At 36.1% G+C, this 27866-nt stretch overlaps 1 protein-coding gene across 3 annotated transcripts; it reads right to left on the bottom strand.

Moving 5' to 3' along the window:
* Positions 1–4811: 4811 nt before the first annotated feature.
* COPS7A (COP9 signalosome subunit 7A) lies at positions 4812–27628 on the bottom strand. Of its 3 annotated transcripts, none has more exons than XM_003771219.4 (8): positions 27471–27628; positions 26703–26907; positions 20638–20713; positions 7511–7599; positions 6863–7065; positions 6121–6226; positions 5765–5916; positions 4812–5606 (listed from the first exon to the last, which is right to left on the bottom strand). In XM_003771219.4, exons 2-8 carry the CDS (start codon positions 26862–26864, stop codon positions 5567–5569), a joined length of 828 nt encoding a protein of 275 aa, XP_003771267.1. In that variant the 5' UTR covers positions 26865–26907; positions 27471–27628; the 3' UTR covers positions 4812–5566. The 3 variants fall into 3 exon arrangements, with proteins under 3 accessions (XP_003771267.1, XP_031794127.1, XP_031794128.1); XM_031938267.1 differs by lacking the exon at positions 27471–27628 and adding an exon at positions 27197–27321; XM_031938268.1 differs by lacking the exon at positions 27471–27628 and adding an exon at positions 27104–27154.
* Positions 27629–27866: the final 238 nt, after the last annotated feature.

The raw sequence follows: 27866 nt of genomic DNA on the forward strand, positions 1-27866 counted from the left end.
TGCAGGGGGAAAAGGGTAGTAAGAGCAATCTTTTGTGACAACAGTGTAAACTAAGAGAATGCCTATTAATAGGGAATTGGGTAACAAATTGTAGTTTACAAATGTAATGGAATACTACAGTGCTGTAAAAAAAAAAAATTAGGAAAAAGCTAATTTCAAAGAAACACGAAGATTTGTATGAACTGATAAGAGACTGAAGTAGAACCAGAACCATTTGTAACATCAATATTACAAAAATGAACAATTTTGCAAGACTTCAAAACCCTGATCAACTAAATAATCAACCATGATTGGTTGATAAAGGCTGATAAACACTTGAGCACCTCATGACTGATGATGGTCTAATATAGAGAAATATATTTTTGGACTTGATCATTGTGATAATATGCTGTGCCCGATTTTGCTTATATGATACAGGGGATCTATTTCTTGGTGGAGGAAGATAGGAGAGAGAAGACAGGAGAAATCAAGCAAAGAATGATCACTGAAAAAATTTTTTTTTAAAAATAACACCTCATATTCCTTTTGGCTGTCATATTTCTCCTTGGCAAAGACATTGAAAATTTAGTTGAGGCAATTTCAAGATTCTTTGACTTCCTAGGTGTGGCAACTACTTCATGTTGGCTAAACTTTAGGAAACCAAAGTCAAGATCTTTGCTTTTTTCCATTTCTCATTTTTGATATGCACAGCTTGTTTGTTGAGTTTAAACTGTAGCCATTATACTGTCTTATCATTATCAACTGATTTTTACCTTTTCTCTAATTGATGTGATCAGACAAGCTAATTCTGATATGATGCTTACATAATCGAACAGCTCCTGTCAAGGTGCAGGTATTTTCAAGCCATTTGAAAATTGATAAATGGTCAAAAGATATGAACAGACAATTTTCAGATGAAGAAATTGAAACTATTTCTACTCATATGAAAGTGTTCCAAATCACTATTGATCAGAGAAATGCAAATTAAGACAGCTCTGAGATACCACTACACACCTGTCAGATTGGCTAAGATGACAGGAAAAGATAGTGACGAATATTGGAGGTGATGTGGGAAAACTGGGACACTAATACATTGTGGTTGGAACTGTGAATGAATCCAACCATTCTGGAAAACAATTCAGAACTATGCTCAAAAAACTATCAAACTGCATACCCTTTGATCCAGCAGTGTTACTACTGGGCTTATATCCCAAAGAGATCTTAAAGGAGAGAAAGGGACCTGTATGTGCAAAAATGTTTGTGGCAACCCTTTTTGTAGTGGCTAGAAACTGGAAACTGAGTGGATGCCCATCAGTTGGAGAAAGGCTGAATAAATTGTGGTATATGAATATTATGGAATATTATTGTTCTGTAAGAAATGACCAGCAGGATGATTTCAGAGAAGCCTGGAGAAACCTACATGAACTGATGCTAAGTGAAATGAGGAGAACCAGGAGATCATTATACACTTTAACAACGATACTGTATGAGGATGTATTCTGATGGAAGTGGATTTCTTCGACAAAGAGATCTAATTCAGTTCCAATTGATCAATGATGGACAGAATCAGCTACACCCAAAGAAGGAACATTGGGAAATGAATGTGGACTACCTGCATTTTTGTTTTTCTTCCCAGGTTATTTTTATCTTCTGAGTCCAATTCTTGTGCAACAAGAGAACTATACAGTTCTGTGCACATATATTGTATGTTTAACATGTATGAGACTACCTGCCATCTAGGGGAGGGGGTGGAGGGAGGGAAGGGAAAAGTCGGAACAGAAGTGAGTGCAAGAGACAATGTTGTAAAAATTATCCATGCATATGTTCTGTCAATAAAAAGCTATAACTTAAAAAAAAGATGCAGGTATTTTATTTTCTGTGATATTTTTTCAGTGCTTGCCTGATTGCTGTTGGTTTTTTTTTAAGAACATGTTTATAATAAATAGGCATTAAGTTTCAAAGTAATCTATAAAAATCTATAAAACCCTGAGCCATATTTTCCAACATATTTGCAATGGAATTTTAAAAAATATTTATATTTATAGGCAGAGAGCCTCTCAACAATCTACAACAGATATATTGGTTCATAAACTAGTTATTGTCAGGGTGGTCATTTTGATTGTATCATTGTATGTACTACATTAGTTACTAGATGTCCCAGGAAATGTTTTTGTCCCTGAACAATATCATCTAATATAATCTCTTTCACCGAGAGCCTACCACATGCTAAATGCTGGGATAACCTATAAAATGAAGCATTCCATATAAACTACTATGTTTATGTTTAAAATAATTTGAGGATAAAGGAAGATCAAGGAAGGTTGCTTTAGGAGATGGTCCATGAGTTGAGTTTTGAAGGAAGTTAGGAATTCTTAAAAGGTAGCAATGAGGCCACAAGTGCATTTCAGGGATGTGTGTGTGTGTGTGTGTTTCCTGACTCTCTTCCCTACTTTTCTCTGTCTCTGTCACACACACACACACACACACACACACACACACACAATCTATGCAAAAGGATTAGGGAACAGCAAGTAGGACATTGGTTGGAACATAACAATGGCAGGGAATAATGTACAATAAACCTGGAAAAAAGGGCCAATGTTAGATTATGACTGAAGTGAGGTATTAATTTTAGAGGCAATAGAAAACCCCTGAAATTTCTTAAGCAAGAGAGTAAAGCAGTTGGACTTGGTTTTTTTGCAGCTGTTTGGAGGATGACTTGGAGAAGAAAGAACATAAGCTAAGAGTCTAGTTAAGAGACTGTTGTAATATCCTAGCAGAGAGGTAAAAAGGGATTGACCTAAAATGGTGGTTGGATGGATAGGGATTGAGGGGAGAGGGAGGAGGGGTGTAGAGGTAAAAGTGACAAGAGTATGAATATAGCAAATGAAGGGAGGGGAAGAATCAACAAAACTCACAATTGACTGAATGCCAGTTGTCATTAAAACCTTTACAACCAAGATCCATTTACATTACCTTCTCTTTGAACTCTACAATCCACTAATATGGTGTTCTTAACTTTGCCTCTTCTCCATGTCTCTGCCCAGATGATGTCCTGGGGCCTTGACTGCTCTCCAATCCCCTTCCTACTACCTCTAAAGAATCCCCTTAAGGTTCAGCTGAAGTACACCCAGATTCTATATGATGTCTCAGCCCTGGTAGTGCCTTCCCAGAAACAAAACTAATTTACCTTGTATCTGTTTTGTATATACTTATTGGATACCGTGTACTCAAAATACATTTTATCTTTCCCCAAAAGAATTTAAACTTCTTTGAGGCACAGACTGTTTCATTTCTGTTTTTATATTCCCATTACCTAGTACAATAGTATCAAAATAAATGCTTATTGATTAACATGGGGGTGAAGGAGAGATATGTCAAGGGTGATAACTTGAAAGGGTGGCGATGCCCTCAGCAGAAAGAGGAAGTCTGGGTTTGAAACCAATTCTGCTAACTACTTTGCCTCCCCCTGGAAAACTAGGGAGCCATGCTTTATTTAGAAGCCACTTCCTTTTGTGCTGATTTCATTTTATTTATCATGAGAAAGTGAATATTAATGTGGCATACCAATTTGTTGGTCAAGTTTATAGTCTATAGTCTCATTCTTAGTACCCTCTTGCCCCTTTTCCCACCATTTCAGTAGCAAAAGATGGTTCAATAAATCTGTGGGCCATTTAAAAATTTCCTTTGTTTTATGGATGCATGACCAAAATATTCATATTATTTTTTCCACCTTTCTCCCTATTTTCTCTCAATTATTTAGGAAGTGAAGATAATACACTTCAAGTTGTGGGTTTCTAACATAGGGAACCCACAAGTACACAGATATAACTAAATCTCTATTTTTTAGAACTCACAATCCAAAAACTATAACCCAGTCACTTTTCAGACCAGTCAAGTCCTTTGCCTTCTTGTCTCCAAATGCTTTGCAAACCAAGGCCAAATCACAAATCCCAAGCTCCTCAAAAGCAAACCAATCTCAACTTCCCTGGAATGTAAATATTACTCTCAAAGAAAATAGAAGATACAAATCTGGTCCCAAAGAGTCACCTCCAATGAGGTTGTAAACTATAGACATTTGATGATAGGAAATTAAACATCATTAGCTGACATACAATAACCAAACTTGGCTTGGGAGAAGAGACGAGAAAAATTCATTTCCCTTCCTTCTTTGCAGAAGCAGAAGACTATATAATATGTTGGCTTGTTTTGCTGAACTCTTTTTCCTCTTCCTTTTATATTCTTCATTATCAGGGATGGCCCATTTGGTAGGGCAAGGAATAGAAATACATTCAGAAAAACAAAAATAAAAGGTGTCAAAAAAAAGTCACTAGCTGAGAGTGATCACTTGTTCCAGGTAGAGTCTGAAAGGGAGATGAGGTGAGAGCCATAGAGATCAAAGAGAAAAGTAGGGGATAAATGGAGGGGAATCATAATTTTAACCTGTTTTCTTTTTTCATTGGGGAAAATGAAGCTACAAGAGGAAAAAGAATAGAGCTAAAGGCAAAGCTCTAACAAGAAGAAGCTCAGAGCTTTAAGTGTCAAGTTAAGTGCCTGGGTTAGGGTATGTGGATATAAAGATATAGGAACCCCTTTTTCCTTTCAGTTTTGTCACCAAGATTTCTTTCCTCCTAGATTGCCCTAGAGATTAGGATCCTGATCCATGTGTCATTCCCATGAGAATGTGCTGGACTCCATTCCCTAGGTGTCCAGTCCAGAGACTCGCCACAGGATTCTCTGTTCTTTTCCGCACTAACCTCTGGTAAAAGTTAATATTGAGAGTTAATGATTCTCCTACAAAAATTCCACAAATAGAGAAGACTCAACTCTGGGGAGATTCATAGATAGATCATCTTAGATTTATTTGTCACTTATGTCTGCATACACACACATACACAGACTTTTTTTTTTTTTAATAATTTTTTTTTAATCCATATCCCATCCTGCCAAGGAAAAACAAATAATCCTTTGAGGGGCTCTGTTGGGTTTTTCCAGGATGCCAATGATAGGCAGGAAACTTCTTCCAACATTACCTCGAGCAGCAGCAGTCTCTATGGGTTCTGGGGTTGAGCCAGGCAGCAATGCTCCTGAGGGGAAGTCGGGACAGGAAGAAACAATCCCAGAATGTCCAGGATTACAGAGTTTTCCCAGAAGAATCCTGGGATAAAGGATTGCCTCCCAGAATTCCCAAGGGAAAGAGAAAGGGTAAGGGAATCTAAGGCTCTTTGGATGCCCCCAAGAGAGTTGCGGGGCAAGAGGGAAACATTCATGCAAGGGACAGAGGTGTTGGAAGAGGGACACACACATGCACAACCCCAGACACCCAAGAATTACAGATACAGACAAGGATACACCCAAAAAGGTCTTGGAGAAAGGAAACAATATGCACAAAAATAAGGTTATACACAACATGGGGACAGGGAGAGAAACATGGCCTATACTTGCCTCCTCTCAAGGAGGTATAAATTAGCCATAGGGGGGGACAGGGAGAAGCTGGGGCTCAGACCTAGGAAATGGGAAGTGGGGGATGATTCCCAAGGATCTGGCAGTCAGTCCCCAGATCCCTCAGGGTGAAAAGACAGTCCTTTCAGTTTGATTTGGACCAGATCTTGGCGCTGCTGCGTAGCCTAGTTCAAGAAGGAGAAAAGAGAGATTGATCATGAAGGAAAACCCACAATTTTAAGGCCCCCCACTATCTCCCTCAAGTGATTGGAAGAGCCAGATTCCTAGGATTTAAAGCAACCACAATCCCTGGCAATACAGAATTTCTATCAAATAGGCTCACCCTTTTCCCTTAGAAGCCTTCTTGCTGGGCTGGCGCTGGTTGGTGCCTGGGGCAGGTTCCCTCAGCTCTGTCAGATGTTGCTCTGGATCCTGAGATGTGGCTGCAGCAGCTGCTGCTGTCGTTACCTTGATGGTTTTCTTTAGGTTGGCCACCTGCCAAGATAGAAAGAATGTTGTCATCCCATTCTGAACATTATTCTCTGCTCACCATTTTCCACAGTTCAATTCACTACCCCAACATTCTCGAACAAACCTAACTGTCCTGCACACTCCAAGATATAGAGCACAGAAGTTAGAGGAACTATTTATAGATGGCTGCTTCCCTAGAGCCTATACTCTGCTTCATGCTTTACTCACCTCACTCTCAATCTGCTGCTTCAGGCCCAGCTGTTGTTCTTTATGCTGGTTGGCACGGCTCACCTGTTCCTCAATGCCTGACAATACTACTTCACAGCCCATACACCTGCAGGAAAAAAGAGGGGAGAAAAGTGTTCTGGGGTTTTACTGAGGTCATCAAATACTCGACTTGGTTTGAACAGAGTTTTCTGAGATTCAAGGCCCCACATTTTTGAACTTTAGCAGCAGATCTTGAAGGGGACATGGGGCAAGAGATACTAAGGGGAAAGCTGAAGAATATGGAGATTTGAAGATAAGATGAAATCAGAGGGAATACAAAAGAAGAAACATGGATTGGGGGTATGAAAAACAGAAATCTATAAGATTCAGGAAGGCTACAGCAAAGAAATATTGAAGGATGCATAAATAAGACTTTGGGACTGAGTTAAGTGATTAAAAACCATGACAAGTTATTCTTAAAGTGGCACCATATCTGCCCTTTTACCCCAAACACCATCTCAAGACCTGGGTCTAAACCATATTTTCATGTCATCTATTTTTTTTTCTGATACTATTCCCTTTGTAATTGTCAGGGAAATAATGATAGATCTTCCTATTCCCAGATTTTTTAGCTTCAGCAGTACATATGGTTCTAGTTCAGTGATTTCTGAAGTCCCTCCTTTCTCCCCTATTTTGAGGGATTAAATCCCTTATAAAGTCCATTATACAAATGGTCCTTACTATTCTTGGATAAAAATCTCACCATTCCTGGAGGGTATGAGCAATGGAACTGAGGTCCTGGCGCTGAATGTCACGCCCAATGCTATAGTCTACTTCAAGCCGCTGGTTCCGCTGGTCCAGGGAGCCTCGAAGTACATCTGCATACACAGCCTCAATCACAAGATCTTCTAACTGCCGCACATTTCGTAGAGCTAGGGCTTCTAGAAGCACTGCATATGGGATACACTGAAATCATAAGAATGGGAAGAAAGGATAAAAAAAAAGCTATCAATATCCTAAAGGAATCTATTTTCCATCTGTCCTGCTGTGTCATCCCCAATTCAGAAGCTGAAAGGAAAAAAGAGGGGACCTGTCTCCCCCCTACTCCATAAGTTAGAGATTTTAACTTTTCTTTTATACCCTCCTCATGCCTTTATATTTACCTAGGACATCAATCCCCCAAAGACTAAGTCCTCGTGTTGTCTATAGAAATTCGAAGTTAAAGAATCCTCAGTTTACTTCCTGTATGGGTGTGCTTGATGAGAAATGTCATCAGGGAAATAAGAATCACACTTGGGTTAGAGATTCCCCTATTGCAACATACTCTCTATAAGAGGGAACACAAAAAACATCATACTATAGCAATATTGGTGAAGGGGGATGGAAAGATAGGGTTGTACCAACAACCTACCTTGACCTTGGCAGCCAGTGTGACAACTGATAGATGTCGAAGCTTGTTCTTTTGAGCCTCTGTAAGGGGGGGCAAGTTCCGTGCTTCAGCTAGAAGAGTAAAAGAATAGATGGTTTTAAAAGCACAATCTATAAGGAGCTACTATGGTGACAGAGAAACTTAAGACTTAAAAGAAGACAACAACTACTTGAAGATGTCCACAAGAAAAGACTCAAAAGAAAAATACAAAGTGGACAAAAGCTCCCTAGAAAAGTTAATAAAAGAGCTAAAAAATGATTCTAAAAACCAAGTGAGTGCTATCATATGAAAAGAGAATTAATAACTTGACAAAAAAAATAAGCAAAATCTCACTGACATCTGATATTAGTCAAGATGGCAGAGTGAAGGCAGGAAATTGTCTAAGCTCTCTCAAATTCCCCTTCAAATAACTTTAAAACAGCACCTCAAAACAAATTCTGGAGCAGCAGAACCAACAAAAGAACAGAACAATTTTCTAGATCAAGACTATTTACAAGGTTAACAGGAAAGGTCTGTTTCACTGAGGCAATAGTGGAGCATAGTCCAAAAGATGTAGTAGATACCTGGCAAGTCAACAGCAGATTGGGCCTGAAAAGCTGGTGCAAGTCTTAGGGACAAATGAATCAGTGGCAGATTCAACTTAAACAGCTCTCTGCCCACAGATAGTAAGGGTGCAAGACAATTGGTCAGAAGACAATTACAGGATATCCTTTTGATTGCACTGAGTACAGGATTCTGTTTCATTGCCCACAGAGGGATCCAGTCACAGGGTAATGTTGAAGTCCCACGACAAGGCGGAGCACAGAGTTACTGGGGAAGCCACAGAAGAGTGGGGACCCTGGTCATAATTCAAGGTGGAAAAGAGTGCTTGTTGTTGCTCACAGACCAGAACAGTGATCATACCTCTTAGATCGCAGCTTCTTAAACTGAGGTTCACGACCCCATGTGGGATTTCATAACTGAATATAGGAGTAGCAAAATTATTTATATACCTATATACCCAGGATTATATAAAATTTTCTCAGGTGGAAACGAGATGCAAGTAGAAAAAGTTAAAGAAACCCTGACTTAGATCACACCAACTTAGAAAAACTGAAAACTTACAGGTCACAATTCATTCTGAAACCAACAGTACAAAAACCTGAAACTTAAGTCAATTCCTCCTAGACCCCAAGAAAAAAAGTCTTTACTTTAGCATACAGTTAAGTCAAGAAATAGACCAGGAAAATAAACAAGCAACAACAACAACAACAACAACAACAAAAAACCAACCTGACCATAGAAAGTTATTATACTGACAGGGAAACTCACACAAATTCAGAAGAGTACAATAATGTCAAAATGGGTTACATGCAAAAACCTCAAAGAAAACTATGAATTGGTGTCAAGCCCCCACAAAATTCTTGGATGAGCTCAAAAAAGGATTTTTTTAAATGAAATAAGAAAGTTGGAGGAAAAAATCAGTAAAAGAAGTGAAAGAGATGCAAGAGAATCATGAAAAAAGAGTCAACAGCTAGGTAAAAGTAGCACAAAAATTCACTGAAAAGAACTCCTTAAAAAGTAGAATAGGCCAGATGGAAAAGGAAGTACAAAAGGTCACTGAAGGAAAAAAAAAATCTCTTCAAAATGAGAACTGGTGGAGAATGGCTGAATAAATTATGATGTATGAATGTTATGGTATGTTATTGTTCTGTTAAAAACAACTAGCAGGATGATTTTAGAGAGGCCTGGAGAGACCTACATGAATTGATGCTAAGTGAAATAAGCAGAACCAGGAAATCATTATACACAGCAACAACAAGACTATATGATGATCAATTCTGATGGACATGGCTATCAAAAATGAGATGATTCAAACCAATTCCAATTGTTCAGTGATGAAGAGAGCATGTATCTACACCCAGAGAGAGGACCATGGGAGCTGAGTATAGATCACAACATAGCATTCTCACGCTTCCTGTTGTTGTTTGCTTACATTTTGTTTTCTTTCCCAGTTTTTTTTCCTTCTTGATCCGATTTTTCTTATGCAGCAAGATAACTGTATAAATATGTATACATATATTGAATTTAACATATATTTTAACATATTTAACATGTATTGGACCACCTGCCATCTAGGGGAGGGGGTGGGGAGAAGGAAGGGATAATTTGGAAGAGAAGGTTTTGCAAGAGTCAATGTTAAAAAATTATTCATGCATATGTTTCGCAAATAAAAAGCTTTAATTTAAAAAAAAAAGGCATGTTGGGGAAAAAAAAGAGAGACAGAATTGGGCTAGTGGAAGTTAATGACTCTATGAGACATCAAGAAATAATAAAATTAAATCCACAGAATGAAAAAAGAAAAGAAAGTTGGAAATATATCATTGGAAAAACAAGTAACCTGGAAAATAGATCTAGGAGAGAAAATTTACAGATTATTGGATTATCTGAAAGCCATGATCAAAAAAAAAGTCAAGATATCATATTTCAAATAAATATTAAACTGCCCTAACATCCTAGAATCGAAAGATAAAAATTGCAAGAATCTACCAATCACCTCCTGAAAAAAATCCCTTCATAAAAAATTCCAGGAATATTATAGCCAAATTCTAGAGCTCCCAGGTCAAGAAGAAAATGCAGCAAAAGCCAAAAAGAAACAATTAAAATATCATGAACCCAAGTTAGGATAACACAGAATTTAGAAGATTCTATGCTAAAGAACTGGAGGATTTGGAATATGATATTCTGGAGGACAAAGGAGCTAGAATTACAACAAAGAATCATCTATACAGCAAAATAAGTACAATCCTTCAAGGTAGGGGGAAAAAGCCTCCTGATATTTAATGAAAGGACTTTTAAAGCATTCCTGATGAAAAGAACAGAGTTGAACAAAAAAGTTTGATTTTTAAATACATCGAGATATGAGAGAAGCATAAAAAGGTAAACAGGAAAGAAAAATTATAAAGCATTCAAAAAGGTTAAACTTCTATCTGAGAAGATGATACTTGTAATTCCTAAGAACTTTATCATTATTAGGGTAATTAGAGAGAATATACATATATAGAAGGAACAGTTTTAGTTGACTATGGGGATGATATCCCAAAAAATAATACTTGAGAAAGAGGGATCCATTGAGAGAAGGGGGAAGGGAAAGGTAGAATGGGATAGATTATCTCACATAAAAGAGGTGCTAAAGAGGTTTTACAGTGAAGAGGAAGATGGGAGAGAGGTGACAGGCAACACTTGGCCCTTACTCATCAGAATTTGCTAAAAGAAGGAATAAATACACACATTTGGTTGGTTGTAGAAATCTATTTTACCTTACAATAAAGTAGAAGGGAAAGGGTGAAAAAAGAAAGGGGACATCTGATAGAAGAATGGGCAAATTAGGGGAGGTAGTGGTCAGAATCAAAACATTTTTGAGGAGGAACAGAATGAAAAGAGAGAAAGAGGGATAAAAGGGAAGGAGAGGAAGAGGATAGAAATTATCAATCATAATTGTGAATATAAATGGGACAAACTCACTCATAAAATGGAAGTGGATAGCAGAGTTGATTAAAAACCAGAATCCTGCAACATATTGTTTACAAGAAACACACGAAGTAGAAAGACACACACAAAGAAAAGCTAAAGGGGCTGGAACAGAATCTATTATAATTTAGATGAAGTAAAAAAAAAAGGAAGGGGTAATAACCATGATCTCAGACAAAACAAAAGGAAAAATAGATCTGATTAAGAGATAAGCAAAGAAAGTGCCTCTTGTTAAAAGAGACAATAAAGTAATATCGCGTGCACGCGCGCGTGTGTGTGTGTTTTTATGTACCCAATGGCATGACATCAAAATTCTTAAAGGAAAATTTAAATGAGTTACAGAAAGATATTGTAAAACTATCTTAGTAGAGACTTCAATTTTCCCATCTCCAGACAAATCTAACATAAAAGAATAATTTTAGAAAAATTAGATATGATAGACCTCTGGAGAAAACCGAATGAGGGAAAAAAGGGAATATACCCCTTTTTCAGCAGTGCATGACACAAAAACTGATTATGTATTAGGGCTTAAAAACCTCACAACCAAATGCAAAAAATCTGAACTATTACCTGTACCCTTTTCAGATCATAATATAATGAAAATTACACTCAATAAAAGGCCATGGAAAGACTGATAAAAAGCCAAATGGAAACGAAATAATCTACTCTTACAGAATAAATGGGTGAAAGAACAAATTATAGAAATTATCAATAATTTCATTAAAGGGAATGATAACAACATACCAAAATTAATGGAATACAGTGAAAGTAGTACTTAGGGAAAAATTTATATCTCTAAATGTTTATATCAGTAAAACACTGAAAAAGCAGATCCATGAATTGGGCATCGAACTAGAAAAACTAGAAAAAGTAAATTTAAAATTCCCAATTAAACATTAAGTTGGAAATTCTGAAAATCAAAAGAGAAATTTAAAAAATGAAATAAGAAAACCACTGAACTAATAAGTAAAACTAGGGGCTTGTTTTATAGGGATGAGGGGGGGGGTCAATAAAACAAAGAAACAACTAATTAATTAGATTGGAAGAAGAAAACCAAATAGCCAATATGAAAAATGATTCACCATCAATGAAGGGAAAAGTAAAGCAACTATTGGACTTATTGGGTCTAATTATATGCCAATAAATATGACAATCTAAGTGAAATGGAAGAATACTTACAAAAATATAAATTGCACAGATAAACAGAAATAGAAATAGAATACTTGAATAACCCCCTCTAAAAAAAAAAAAAAGAAAAGAAATTAAATAAGTCATCAATCGGCTTCATAAGGAAGAATTCCCAGGACTAGATGGATTCACAAGTGAATTCTACCAAACATTTAAAGAACAGTTAATACCAATACTATATAAATCATCTGGAAAGACAGATAAAGAAGTAGCCCTACTAAATTCCTTTTATGACACAAATATTGTGCTGATACCTAAATCAGGAAGAGCAAAAACAGAGAAAGAAAACTACAGACCAATTTTCCTAAGTGATACTGAGGCAAAAGTTTAAAAAATAAAATACTACCAAGGAGATTATCACAATGTATCACAAAGGTCACACACTATGTCTAGTTGGGATTTATACCAGGAATAGAGTAATATTGGGGAAACTATCACCATACCTGATCATATCACTAATAAGTACAACAAAAATTATATGATTATAACAAAAAATGTAGAAAAAGCTTTTAAAATACAATGCTCATTCTTATTAAAATCATCTGAAAACAAAATAAAAGAAGCTTGCCTTAAAATGATAAATAATATCTATTTAAAACCATAGGCACTATAATATAATCCTATATATCCAATATAATCCTATAATGAGGATAAGCTAGAAAACTTCCCAATAAGATCAGGGTGAAGCAAGAATGCCTATTATCACTACTATCATTCAATTGTGTACTAAAAATACTAGTTATAACACTAAGAGAAGAAAAAGAGATTGAAGGAATAACAACAGACAATGAGGAAATAAATTATCACTCTTTGCAAATGATATGATGGTATTCTTGGATATTCTCACAGAATCAACTAAAAAATTGGTTGAAATAATTAATAACTTTAGCAAAAGTCCTAGGATATAAAATAAACCCCAAAATCATCAGCATTTCTATATAATATCCACAAAGTTCAGCAGCAAGAAAGAGAAAAATGACAACTTTATCTAAATTAATTTACTTATTCAGTGCCATACCAATCAAACTATCAAAAAATTATTTCACAGAACTAGAAAAAATAAACAAAATTAAGCTGGAACACAATAGATTAAACAAATCAAGGGAATTAATATGGGGAGAGAGGGGGACATGATGACACCAACAGTCTAGCCATAAAAAACAAACAATATTATAAAATTGTAATAATCAAAACAATCTGGCTAAAAACTGGTTAAGAGAGAAAAAATAGAACTTTGGAATAGATGGGTATACAATACATAGTAGGTAATAATCATTGTAATCTAGTGTTTGATAAATGTAAGAATCTAAGCAACATTGGACAAAAACTGCTATGAAAAATAAATAGCAGTTTGACAGAAACAAGGTACAGACCAACATCTCACACTTTATACCAAGATAAGGTCAAAATGGATACATGACAAACATAAAGGGTGATACCACAAGCAAATTAGAGGAGCGCAGGATAGTGTCTACATATCAGATCTATGGATAAGTGAAGAATTTATAACCAAATAAAAGAGAGAGAGCTTTACAGGATGTAAAATGGAGAATTTTGATTACATTAAATTAAAAAGTTTTGAAATCAATGCATTTAATTTTAGGAGTAAAGCAGAAAACTCAGTGGGGGGGTTAGGGGGTAACTTCTGTTAAAGGCCTCATTTCTCAAACATATAGAGAACTGAATCAGATTTATAAGAATATAATCATTCTCTAATTGATAAATGGTCAAAGGATATGAACAAGCAATTTTCAGGTCAAGAAAGTTACCTATAGTCATATTTTTAAAATGTTCTAAATCCTATTGATTACAGAAATGAAAACAATTCAGAGATACCACTTCATATCTCTCAGATTAGCTGATATGACAGAAAAGGAAAATGAAAAATGTTGAAGGAATGTGGGAAAATAGAGACACTGATACACTGTTGGTTGGAGTTGTAAATTAATCCAATCATTTTGGAAAGCAATTTGAAACAATATCCAAAGGATCATAAAATTGCGCATACCCTTTGACTTAACCATACTAGGTGTGTACCCCAAAAAGATCAATGAAAAGGACCCATCTACACAAAATTATTCATAACAGCTCTTTTTGTGATGGCAAAAAAAATTGAAAACTGAGGAAACGCTTATCAATTGGGAAATGCCTAAACAAGTTGTGTTATATGATTTTGATGGAACATTATTGTCCTATGAAAAATGGCAAGAGGGATGTTTTCATCTAGAAAGACTTACATGAACTGATACAAAGTGAAATGAGCAGAAACAGGAGAACATTGTACCCAGTAACAGTAATACTACATAATAATCCATTGTGAATGATTTAACTGTTCTCAGCAATTCAATGATCCAAGAAAATTTTGAAAGATTTATGATGAAAAATGCTACCTACCTCCAGAGAAACTGATAGAATCTGAATGAAGATCAAAGCATACCATTTTTTATGCTCTTTGGGGGAGGGAGGAAGTCTGAGTTTTCTTTTACTACATGACTTATACAGAAATATATTTTTCATTACTACACATATATAACCTGTATCAAATTGCTTGCTGTCTCAGAGAAAGGGATGGGAAGGGAGGAGGGAGAGAATTTGGAACCTAAAGTTTTAAAAAAATAAATGTTACAAATTGTTTTTATTTTTAATGGAAAAAAAATGAAATGATTTGGGAAAAAAAAAACTTGCTGAGGAAAATAACTCCTTGAAAATTAGAAATGGCCAAAAAAGTTTATAACTACATGAAAATAAAAAGAAAAGAAATAAAGTCAAAAGAGTGAAAAAACAGAAAAAATATAAAATATCTCATGCAAAAAAAAAAAAAAAAGGAAAAAGATTAGGGGAGATATTTTAAGAGTTACTGGACGACATGAAGTCTGTGTATAGAAAGTAGCCTATAATTTCAAGAAAATTTAAAGGAAAACTGCCCAAATATGTTAGAATATGAGAATACAGCAGAAATTAAAAGAATCTACCAGTCACCTGTTTAAAAAAAAAAGTCAAAAAACCTCCTACATATATAATAATCAAAATCCAGAGCTCCCAAATCAAAGAGAAAATATTGCAAGCAACCAAAAAGAAAGCATTCAAGTACTACAGAGTCAAGTCAGTATCACGCAAAATTTAACTACCATGCTATAAAAAAAAGGAAGGGTTGTACTATGATATTCTAAAAGATAAAGGATTTAGGATTACAACTAAGAATAATCTACCCAGCAAAACTGAATAAGTATAATTCTATTGAGGGTGGAGCTGGGGAGGAGAAAATAGATAAATTTTAATATCTATTTAATGTTATAGAAATAGAGGACTTTCAAATATTACTGATGAATAGAAAATCTGGCATTCAAATACAGGACTCTAAGAGAAATATGAAAGATAAATATGTGAGAAATTAAAAGAGATTAAACATTTTTATTTGGGAAGATGATATATGTAATTCCTTCAAGAACTTTTATCATCACCAGAAGTCTGAGAGAGAGGTCTAATTAGAATGACTGCTTATGACTCTATTATGTTTGAATAAGCTCAAAAGAAGTACAGAAGGTTGGGGAAAGGGAATGGACTGAAAGAGAGAGAATGAGAAAAAAATAATCTCATCAGAGCGGATTCTGAGAAGATGGTAAAGTGGATCAGAAAATTTTAAGCTCTCAGATTTCATAAATACACACAAAGACAAAATAGTGCCTCAAAATGGACAAAGAGCTGTAAAAACAAACAAGAGTAAGGGCAGAACAGTGGTCCTCCTGGGACAATCAGAGAAGATTCAGAAAAAAAGATACCAGGAAAGAGGTTTGAACTGTAAATACCACTGTGTTAGTTACACTAAAACAGCAAATTGTGAGCCCCAGGGTAATTTGGGTTTAGGGGTAGTCTCTGCTCCAGCCACAGGAATTTTCACCTTGCAGACACAGTTGACTATCTGAGTCAGAGAAGACTGAGGGAAGTGCTGCTGATAAGGGACTGGCACCAGATCTAACTGTGCAGCTGAGAGGCAGTCCTTGCAAGAAGGAACCAGTACATACACTGGTATATATATAAGATCCCTCATACCTCAGGATTACAGGTGATTGTAATAACAATTAAAAAAAAAAAAAAAAAAAAAAAAAAGAGAGGGACAGCTAGGTGGCACAGTGGATAGAGCACTATCTGTGAAGTCAGGAGGACCTGAATTCAAATCGGGTCTTAGACACTTCACATTTCCTAACTGTGTGACCCTGGGCAAGTCACTTAATCCCAATTGCTTCAGGAAAAAAAAAAAAAAGAAAAAAGAAAAAAAGAAAACAGACAAGAAAGAATTCAACCATAGAAAATTACTATGACAATAAAGAAGACTAGAGTTCATCTTCACAAGGGAATACTGAAGCAAAAATAGACTCTCCTACTCCAAAGAGTAATGTTAAATGGTCACCTACCCAAAAAGGATTCACAGAACTCAAAAAAATTTAAACAAGAAAGACTGAGGAAAACTAATAATGATAATAAAAAGAACAATCCAAGAACAAAAAGATTATGAAAAGAAAATCAATCAACTAGAAAAGGAGATCCAGACTCTTAAAGAAAATGACTCCTTGAAAACTAGAACTGGACAAGAGCAAACCAGCAAAATTACACAAGACATATATTAAAATATATAAATTACACAAGATATATTAAAACAAAATCAAAAGAATGATGTAGAAATAGAAAAAAAATCCACCTATTATCACTTGAAAGATGTTTTACAAGGAAAATCTACAGTAACATCATAGCCAAATTCCAAAATCTACAGGTCAAGGGGAAAATATTATAAGCAACAAGAAAAAACCCCCCACCACAATTCATGGCAGAGCCACAATTAAAATCACTAAAACTACTAAAGACTTAATAGTGGCTAAATTAAAAGACTTGAGGGTTTGGAACACTATATATCAAGGAATAAAAAAACTGGTATTGTAGCCAAAAATATCATGCCCAGCAAAGTTAAGCATAATTCCGAAAGTCTGCCCCCTCCATGAATATTCAACAAATTGCCAGACTTTTAGGATTTTGTTATAAAAAGACCTGAATTTAAGTGAAAAATTTACCCATTGGAATTGTGAATACATCCAATCAAAGACCTGAATTTAAGTGAAAAATTTACCCATTGGAATTGTGAATACATCCAATCATTCTGGAGAGCAATTTGGAACTATGCTCAAAAAGTTATCAAACTGTGCATACCCTTTCATCCAGCAGTATTACTACTGGGCTTATATCCCAAAGAGATCATAAAGAAGGGAAAGGGATCTGTATGTTCACGAATGTTTGTGGCAGCCTTCTTTGTAGTGGCCAGAAACTGCAAACTGAATAGATGCCCATCAATTGGAGAATGGCTGAATAAATTGTGGTATATGAATATTATGGAATATTATTGTTCGGTAAGAAATGACCAACAGGATGATTTCAGAAAGGCCTGGAGAGACTTACACGAACTGATGCTGAGTGAAACGAGCAGGGCCAGGAGATCCTTATATACTTCAACAACAATACTATATGATGATCAATTCTGATGGACCTGGCCATCTTCAGCAATGAGATGAACCAAATCAGTTCCAATGGAGCAGTAATGAACTAAACCAGCTATGCCCAGTGAAAGAACTCTGGGAGATGACTGAGAACCATTACATTGAATTCCCAATCCCTATATTTTTGCCTGCCTGCATTTTGGATTTCCTTCACTGCTTAATTGTACAATATTTCAGAATCTGATTCTTTTTGTACAGCAAAATAACAGTTTGGTTATATTAAAAAAAACAAAAACAAAAAGAAAATTTTCCCCATAAGATCTAAGGGAAATATAAGGTAAACATCAAAGACTAATTACAAGGGACTCAATAAGAACAAACTTTTATGTTTTATACATGGAAATATAAACCATATGTCTAAGGCTGGCATCAGTAATTGGGTAGTTCAAAAGGAAGACTAGAATAGAGTTGAGTATGGCATGATTCTAAAAAGCAAAACCATGTAGGAAAAAGTAAAAAGTGTAATTATGTTATATGAATGACGTGCAAGAGAAAGAACTGACACAGGAATTAGGTAGAGAGAAAGGCTGGTAGTTCTTTCTGGTAACACTCTCATCAGGAATGGGTTAAAGAGGGAATGTATATATATATATGTCAAAAACTAAGAGCAAGCATTATTCATAACGAGGATAAGCTACTCTTTCAAATCAATTCAAGGATGAAGCAAGGATATCTATTATTATCTTTACTATCAACATTGTACTAAAAAGCTGGCTATGACAATACAGCAAGACAAATATTGAAGAAATAAGCACAATGAGGAAACAAAACTCTCATTTTTTGCAAATAATATGATGGTTTGCTTAGAAAACCCTAGTCAAAAGACTAATCAAAACAATTAATAACTTCAGTAAAGTTGCAGATATAAAATAAATCCATCAGCATAAAATAAATCATCAGCATTTCCATATATTATCAACAAAACCCAGAAGAGATACAAAGAAAAATTCCATTAGTTTCTTAACCTATGCATAGATTGATCTGACAGTAACCTTTCCCATGATCTATCAATTTATTTATGATATTGCCCTTTATATATAAACCATGCACCCATTTTGAGCTTGATATATGATATAAAGGTTGATTTATGCCTACATTTACCCAATTACTAATGCCAGTCTTAGACATATGGTTTACATTTCCATGTATAAAACATAAACAGTTGTCCTTATTGAGTGAAGAATTTGTAACCAAAAGAACAGTTCATAAAAGGTAAAATACATAGTTTTAATTATGTAAAATTTTTTTAATTGCACAAAATCAATGTAACTAAAATTAGAAGAAAAGCAGGAAATTAAAAGAAAAAACCCTTTGCAACAAGTTTCTCTGATAAATGTTTAAATATATTGAGTCAAATTTTCAAGAATAAGAGTCAATCCCCAACTGATAAATGGTCAAAAAAAAAAAAAAAATGAACAGGCAGTTTTCAGAGGAAGAAATCAAAGTTGTCATGTAAAAAACACTTTAATCTTTAATAATGAAAGAAATGCAAATTTAAACAACTCTGAAATACTACCTCACACCCCTCAGATTGGCAAATATGACAAAAAAAAAAAGAAATGACAAATGCTGGGGTATATGTAAGAAAATAGGCACTGTTGGTAATACTGGGAACTAATTCAACTATTATAGAAAAAAAATTGCTACCATTTCCAAAAAGCTATTAAATTGCAGAGATATCACTATTAGGTCTATTTGCTAGAAAGATCAAAGAAAAGGGGAAAAGAACCCATATGTATAAAAATGTTAATAGAAACTCTTTGTGCTTGTGAAGAACTGAATACTAAAAAGATGCCCATCAAATTGGGAATGGTTGAACAAGTTATAGTATATAAATGTGATGGGATACTATTAAGCTGCAAGAAATGATGGAAGAGATGGTTTCAGAAAAACTTGGGAAAACTTGCATGAACTGATGAAAAGTAAAGCGGAACGAAAACAATCTCTGTAGTAAGAGAATTATGTCAAGATAATCAATTTTGAAGGACTTAGTAATTCTAATCTAACCATAATTCCATAAAAATTATTATAAAACATATTGTCTTCCTTCAGATAGAAAACTGATAGACTGAAGAGTGTAAATTGAAGCATATTTTATTTGTTTTACTTTTGATTTAATTATTGGAGCATGGCTAATGAGGAAATTTCTTCTATATGACTATACACATACATATACACACACACATATGATTTTGTTTTTCTTGCCTTCTCAATGAGTGGGGAAGGGGGAAAGAATTTGAAATTGAAAATTAAACTAAATTGAATTTAAAAAAATAAAGCACTTTTTTCATTTGATCCTCACAACTACTACTTGTGAAGAATACAAATATTGTTATCATATTTTATAGATGAAGAAATTGATAATCAGGGAAGTTGACTTGCCTATAGTCACAAAGCTAGGAAAACCACTGTTTTAAAACTTATTTTTAGTAAATGCTGGGGCTGAAACTCATACGGGAATTTCACATCTCAAAGCTGAGGCAAGGCTCTTAATTCCTATCTTCCATTGCCCAAGCTCTGAGTTTCTCATGCCAGTCTAGGTTCTGGTCCCTAATGCACTTAATAAATAAACTCAATTGAATTCAACAAACTTTTGTTAAATATCTACTTCACACAGAGGATTGTTCTAGATACTGAGGAAGATACAGTTAGGTAAGACAACATTTCTGCTACCAAGGAGCTTAAAGTCTAGGAAAGAATAACACATATATAAAAGTCTAGAATACAATATATAAATGTTTCCTAGGATTTTAACACTGAGCAGTGACCTAGAAATGTATTTCCATAAGGATATTTCCCAAAATACTATGCATCTCTCTCCCCCTCTCCCTCCATAGTCCCATCTTGTCACCCCAGACCTCTGCTTACCTAGATAGTCTGCATATGTCCCATAAGCAAACACTGTGAGCAGTCGGAATGTGGGAGCGAAGTCACTCTCTGCCAGCTAGAGGAGATAGGGTCATAGGAAAATAGTCACCCCACAATTGCCAACGTTTATATTGCTTTGAATTCCAATCTGCCCCCATCCTACTTATCTAACCCTGTCTCTTACTACTTCTCAACATTCTCCATTAGAACAACCTGGCCTCATCAATGTCTTCAAAGGCCTCTATCCTCATTCTTGCTTCTTTCTTTCTATCTTTTTTTTAAATATTGTTTCTCCTCTGACCAGGAACATCTACCTTCTATTTACATCTCACTTATTCTTCAAGGCCAAATGCAATTCCCATCCCCTATTTGGAGCTATATGGAGCAGCCCATGATTTCCCTCTTCTCTGAATTCTTACTAATTTTCTATGTCACTTATTCTAGTACTGAATCATACTGCTTTTTAATATTACTTAACTTTTGTATTTGTTGTTCTTTCACTTCTCTAAATATATTCTCCTAAAAAGCAAACATTTTATCCCATATTTTTCCAGTAGACTAAACAGTGCCAAAAAGCTTAATAGGTGCTTAGTCAAAACTGTCTGAACTATTTTCTAGTTATTTCCTCTTTTCTTTCAATGAGACAAAAAATTCCATTTAGTAGGAATTATGTCTTACACATCTCATAGATGTCAGAGAGGTTTAATACTGTCCAAAAGCCTCATAAAAGAGGGTATGAATTCAAGAGGTAATGAATTCTCATTACTAGAGTTCTTTTCACAGATAATAATTCAAAGATTCATGCTAAATATGGGTGAAATAGATGATTTCTAAGGTCCCACACAAATCTGAAATTCTGTGTTTCTATGTTGGGTACAAGCCCAAACTCAATAAAGGTTTATTGCTATTACTGTAGAATCAAATTTCATGGTTCCACCCTACAGAAAACAAGAAGCAGAGGAGAGCAACAACATTCCCTCCACCAAAAATCAGTCTGAAATGCCAGAGTGACCAATTCATAAGATCATTAGGAACTTGAGATCTTTTCATGATCTGTGATCATGATATACAGCACTTAAGAGAGATGTCTACATGAGTTCAATCAACCCTTGCAAATAATAATCACCCTTTTACTACTATCTTTACAAATCTTTACAAAACATCAGTTTCTCTGATGAGAATTTGGGGCAGATGTACATGCCATGTTGACCCACAAAGCAAAAGCTGTTAGCTAGACAGGCCTGAGAGGGAAGGGTGTATGTAAAAACTAGAATATCTGACATGTGGGATACCTACTAGGCCCATAAGAAAATGGCAAAATTATATGATGAGAGCAGAAGGTTCAAAGCACCTTCTATTTTCTGGTAAAAGGTTGTTTTCTAATATAATAAGATCAATAGGACAAAACATATAACCTTACTTCATGAATCAACAAAGTGCCATGCTGTCAAAGACTGCTGCCTAAGGAAGAAATCTCCACACCTTATTTAGAATTTTTAAAGAGTTAAACCTATCTTACTTATTCTCCCCTCATGCTAGTCAAAGATTAATTAGAGATGCTTAAAAATGGAATGGACTGCCTATGGAAATAGTGAGTCATTGTATATAGTCAAACAGTGTTTAATAAACATTTGGTTGGCAGAGGAATTGAACTAGGTAACCTCTTCCTTTCTAATTTTAGGATTTTATTATTCTAATGAATCAAAGCAGGTCTTGCTTCCATTTGGCCCTTAACCCTCTACATTTACCAACACTGGGTTTCTTTAGAATCTGCTTCTATCTCCAAATCCCAATTTCTATGGAGGGCGTTACCCTCCTTTCTACTACCCAGATTTATTATCTCTTTTGATTTGTTGTCATCCTTGACTTCTTACTTTCACTGACCCCACATATCCAAACAGTTGCCAAATTCTGTCTTTCCCATCTATAAAATATCTCTAGGATCCTTTTCCCTCTGTTCATGAACAAAATACCCTAGTTCAGACACCTTATTACCCCTTATCTGGTCTACTGCAACAGCCTCAAAATTGGTTTTCTTTCTGAAAGTCTCTTCCTACTACAAAAGAAGTTTTATATATAACCAACTTCTTTAATTTCATTTAGACCTTAGCAAGACTGTGTATTTTTCACCTGGTGATCTCATCAGTTCTATTAGTTTCAATGTTCATGTCTATGCTAATGATTTTCAGATCTACTTATCCAGCTCTAATCTCTCCCCTAAACTACAGACTCCCTTCTCCAACTTTATAATAAACATCTCAAAGTGGATGTTCTGTAGATATCATAAGTTCAAGATGTGCCAAACTCAAGTCATCTTTCCTATGCTAATCATTCCTCACTTCCAACATTTATTATTAGCTTTAAGGCCTCTACCATACACCTAGTTTCTCAACTCCAAGTATCATCCTTAACTCCTCACTCTCTAATTTCTCATATTCAAGCTGTTGCCAAGTCCTATTGATTTTACCTTCGTAACTTCTGCTGTATACAATCCCTTATCTTCCCTAACATTGCCATTGTCTTGGAATAGATCAGTAAATTCTAGTGGCTCTCTTATCACCTCCAGGATCAAATAAAAAATCTCTGTTATTTAAAGTCCTCCACAATTCGCCATCTTCTTATCTTCCAGTCTTCTTATATCTTACTCTCCACCATGAATTCTTCGATCTCATGACATTAGTCTCCTTGTTGTTCCTTGAACAAGACATTCCATCTTCTAACTCTGGGTATATTCACTGGCTGTTTCCCCATGGCTAGAATATTCTTTTTCCTCAAACCTAACACTATTTTCTTCAAGAAATCCTTCCTGAAGCCCTTTAATGCTAGTGCCTTTATTGAATATCCCCAATTTATCCTGCATATATCTTGTTTGTAGATAATTGTTTTTGTGTTGGTTCCCCCATTAGACTGTAAGATCCAGGAGGGAAAGGATTACCTTTTGCCTTTCTTCTCTAGCACTGAGCACTATGCTTGACACATAATTACTTAACAAATGCTTACAGACTGACATGTTGTAATACTTTATCATTGGACACAATGAAAGAATCTTAATATTAGAAGGGATTCAAAAGCCTATTTAAATCCTTATCTGAATAGGAATCTCTTTTATATTTCTGACAAGAGAATATCTTCATAGTCTCTGGAATTCCCTTCTTAGACAGTTTCAATTATTAGAAGAATTTCCCTTACATGCAATTTAAATATCCCTTTCTACAGCTTCTACCCATTGTTCCTCTGAAACCAAGAAGAATAAGCAAAGACTTCTTTTAAATTACTGAAGAGAATCCCAGTCTTCTTTCCTCCAGATTAAACATCTTTTCTTCCTTCAACCAACTATAACTATGCTGATCAGATCCATTACAAATTTGTTATTTTTTTCCCCCTAACTGGATCCTTACTGTAGCCAGGCAGTCTTTTTACTATTCTTCAACTGACTTCTTTATCCCATTCCAAACCTCTTCTCTCTTCAAGTCTTCAAAAGCAACTCCTCCCCAACTTTGCATAAAGCCCTTGCCTCATAGTTATTTACCGAAACTTCCTTTCTACCATCTGAGAACTCTTCTTATATTTGACCCCTTGCTATCATTCCCCGCTTATTTTTCCTTTGCTCCAGATTCTGAAAATAAGTTAGCCCAAAAATCAAAGCCATCTTCTCTATGTTTACTCCAATCCCATTCCTTCCTTGCCTTTTCCAGCAGACCGAACCCATTACCAACACCTTTTCCTAACCTTTAATTACTCCCTATCTGCTGGTTCTTTTTTTTTTTTTTTTTTTTTTTTGCTATTTCCAAACATACTCAAATATCTCCCATCCTTAAAAAACCACAATAATCATCATCCTATGCCTTTCTCCTTTTCCTAACTAAACTCCTGGAAAAAGTTCAGGGTCTCTACTTCCTTAACTTTCACTCTGTTTTTAATACTCTGTAATCTGGGTTCCAACATCATCACTCAATTGAAAGTGCTCTCTCCATTTTTATCTGTCAAATCTAAGGGTATCTCTCTTCTCAATCTAATCCTTCTTGTTTGCAATATTTGGCAGTACTGACCACCATCTCCTCCTCTTCACTTTTTGAATTTTCATGGCATTGATCTCTATTTTTCTCTTCTTTAACTGCTCTTTCTACGACACTTGCCAATAACAGCAGGTATATCCTAAGGCTCTTTTATCTCCACATTTTCTTTCATCAATGCTCAGGGGTTCAATAACTATCTCCAAGCAGAGGACTTCTAGATTTATATATCCAATCTTATGATCTCATCAGTTGAATAGTCAGTATCAAATGGATGTCTGAGTGACCTCTCAAATATATCCAAAAAAGGAATTCATTATCTTTCTGTCCAGATTCACTCCTCTTGCAAAAGTCCCTGTTTCTGTGGAAGTTATCACCTGGGTTTGCAATCCCATTATCATCCTTGATTCTTCCTCTTACCCCACATAGCCAAATTGCCAAATCCTATCATTTATATAGACCATTTTTACATCTCTGAAATCCTTTTCCATCTGTCCAGTCACATAACACTCTAGTTCAGACTTTTCATCTGAATCCTTCTTCATCTTAATCTTATCTGGTTTACTACAATGGCCTCTTAATTGTTCTCTTTACTTATGCTTCTTCCCATTCCAATTTTTTCTCCACAGACTTGACGGTGATTTCCCCAAATGCAAGTCTGACCATTGTCATCTCCCTAGTTAATAGACTTCAGGATCTCCATACTGCCTCTACAATCAAATATAAATTCCTTTCTTTGGCATTTAAAGTCTTTCACAATCTGGCACTAATTCACATTTCCAGACTTATGCATTATTTTCTGGCTTCTTCCACTAAATAGTTCAGCCAAAATGGCCTTGTTACTGTTCTTCATACTCATATAAAAACATAACTAAAACATCCAGACATGAACAGAAAATTAATATACTACCCATTAAACAGAACCTTATAAAGAGGAATGAATTTATATTGAAAATATTCTCCTGCATTGAAATCAGAAAAAAATTCATTTTTCTTGTATTTTCATTGTACATGGGATATATACCAAAAAAAATGTGATTCTAAACTAAAAGCTATTATGCTCACTGTTTATTGTGTATCTTTCTATGGAAAAATATATTTTAAAAAAAGAAATTCACTTGTTTGGCTAGCTACACTGATCTCATGATAAATTATTAACAAAATTATTATTTATAAGTTCACATAGGATGTACATAGGGAAATTTTTTTTAAAATAAGGAAGTATATTCAAACAGAATGACCTCATGGCACTGAGAGTAAGCTAAAAAGTGTTTTGGTACTGTAAAAAAATTCTTAAATTTCAAAATATTTCATCTTTCCCTCATCCTTTTCAAAATATTTTTATATATGTTTCATAAGTATGTACATGTACATGCATGTTTGTACAGCAATTCATGCACATAATTTAAAAATAAACATCCATTTTGGGGAGATCTGTTAAAAAAAAAAAAAGTTTTACTGATGGGACAGGGCACAGGATCAGGATAAGTTGGGAGATTACATGTCTCTTGGTTGACTGTTGGTTGTTCAATCTTGTCTGAGTTTTTGTGATCCCAGTAAAGATATTGGAGTATTTTACCCATTTCCTTCTCCAACGCATTTTACAGATGAGGAAACTGAGGCAAACAAGGTTAAGTGACTTGTTCAGCCGTCAGGCAGCTAGTAAGTCTGAAGTCAAATTTGAATTCAGAAAGATGAGTCTTTCCGACTCCATGCCTGGTACCCTATCTATCCACTTTGCCACTGTCCCTTACATCATACATTTTCCCAAGGAACCAAATCTTTCCTTACTCATCTTTTGTTAGCTACCTGACTAATTACCTAAAAGACCTTGTTAATAAAAATGGAAGCGATTCTCTTGTATATCTCAAACTGAAATAAGTCTTAACCCTTACCTCACTGGATCCCTATTTGTTTTTTAGCCAGATATTTGCGCTGAATAGTACTAATCACTGGCTGCCACTTTCTACTGTAATCTGAAAGGGGAAGGGAGGGATCACTGATGGAGTTTCCGTAAACTGATCTGTAGGATTCATCAAACAAGGTACCCACCTCTCGGACATTGGGCATGTCCAACAGTTCCCCGAAAACATAGACACCTGGGGCCTCCAGCACCTGGTGGATGAGGGTGGCCAAGGCAGCACCTTTGGCAGACTTGGCCAGAAGCAAGAACTGCTCCTGATTCTGCCCTGTCACCTTCACCTCTGAGCTCATGGCTCAACTGAGCTGGGGGCCGCGGGGCTCCGGCGGCTTAGAGCTGCAAGGAAGAAGGGGGGGGGGTTGAAAGCAAACAAGAACAGCTATGTGGGGGGAGGGGGGAGAGCACAGAGTCAACCAAACCCAGGGAGTCCACCGGCCAGGGGTGCCCAATCATCACAGATCGGATTGAGACCAAGATGGAGCGCATCAAGAGATTCCTCAAGAATCGGGGATCCTGGCCTTGTGGACTTTACCACAGGAAGTTCATCAGACTAGAGTTCGGGAAACCGGGCAGTCCACATCCTGGGATGGTGGGCTTCTTTCCCACCCCACGTCCTGGGCCTCACCACCGAGGTGCACTCCACGGAATTCTGCGTTAAGGGGGATTGCATCCTCTGTTCTGCCCGCTCTCCCCCCACCTCTTTCGAGGCAAGGGGCGTGCGCGTGCGAGGCACGTGCCCCCTGCTCGTATCCAGTTGCGCGTGACCCCCATCCCTTCTCGCCTTCCGCCGGGCTCCGCCCCCGCCCCCCACGGCCTCCCCTTGCCCTTAAGGGGACCGACTTAGGGCGGTGGACTGACGCCCAGCGGCCCCAGAGCAGGCTCTGTAGGGTAGCGGCTACCTGTCAGCTTCGTCTTTCGCGTGCACTTAGAGGGATGGCACCTCCCTCACCTCTGCCAGCTGCTAGAAACCGTTACCACTGCCTCCCTCCGTGGCCACTCTGGCCACAAAACTCTATGACCGGCTCTCGAGGCCCCCCACTTCCGCTTCTTTACGTCACAGACTTCAAGAGCCTCCCAGGGGCGGGATGCTCAAGGCACGCTGGCCCTTCTACTTTCTGATTGGCTACTGTAGCTAGAATGGCAGCCTACTGCTGGCCTTTTTTTTTTCCCCTCCTTGACTTTCAAAAAAAACTTTATTGTTTAGAAATGCTATATGATAATTACAGGCGCCTCTTCATCCTACTAAGTTTGAGCATCCCGCACTTGATTAGGAAAACCCTTCCGGGAAGGCGTTC

Source organism: Sarcophilus harrisii, chromosome 5, assembly GCF_902635505.1.
Source record: "Sarcophilus harrisii chromosome 5, mSarHar1.11, whole genome shotgun sequence".
Taxonomy (NCBI): Eukaryota; Metazoa; Chordata; class Mammalia; order Dasyuromorphia; family Dasyuridae; genus Sarcophilus; species Sarcophilus harrisii.

Coding starts and splice junctions, on each gene's coding strand:
- COPS7A (XM_003771219.4), bottom strand. CDS start 26,864: ATGAGCTCAGAGGTGAAGGTGACAGGGCAGAATCAGGAGCAGTTCTTG. Junction 6,227..6,862: donor GCTCATACCCTCCAGGAATG/GTGAGATTTTTA, acceptor TTTTTCCTGCAG/GTGTATGGGCTGTGAAGTAG. Junction 5,607..5,764: donor AAGGCTTCTAAGGGAAAAGG/GTGAGCCTATTT, acceptor TTCTTGAACTAG/GCTACGCAGCAGCGCCAAGA.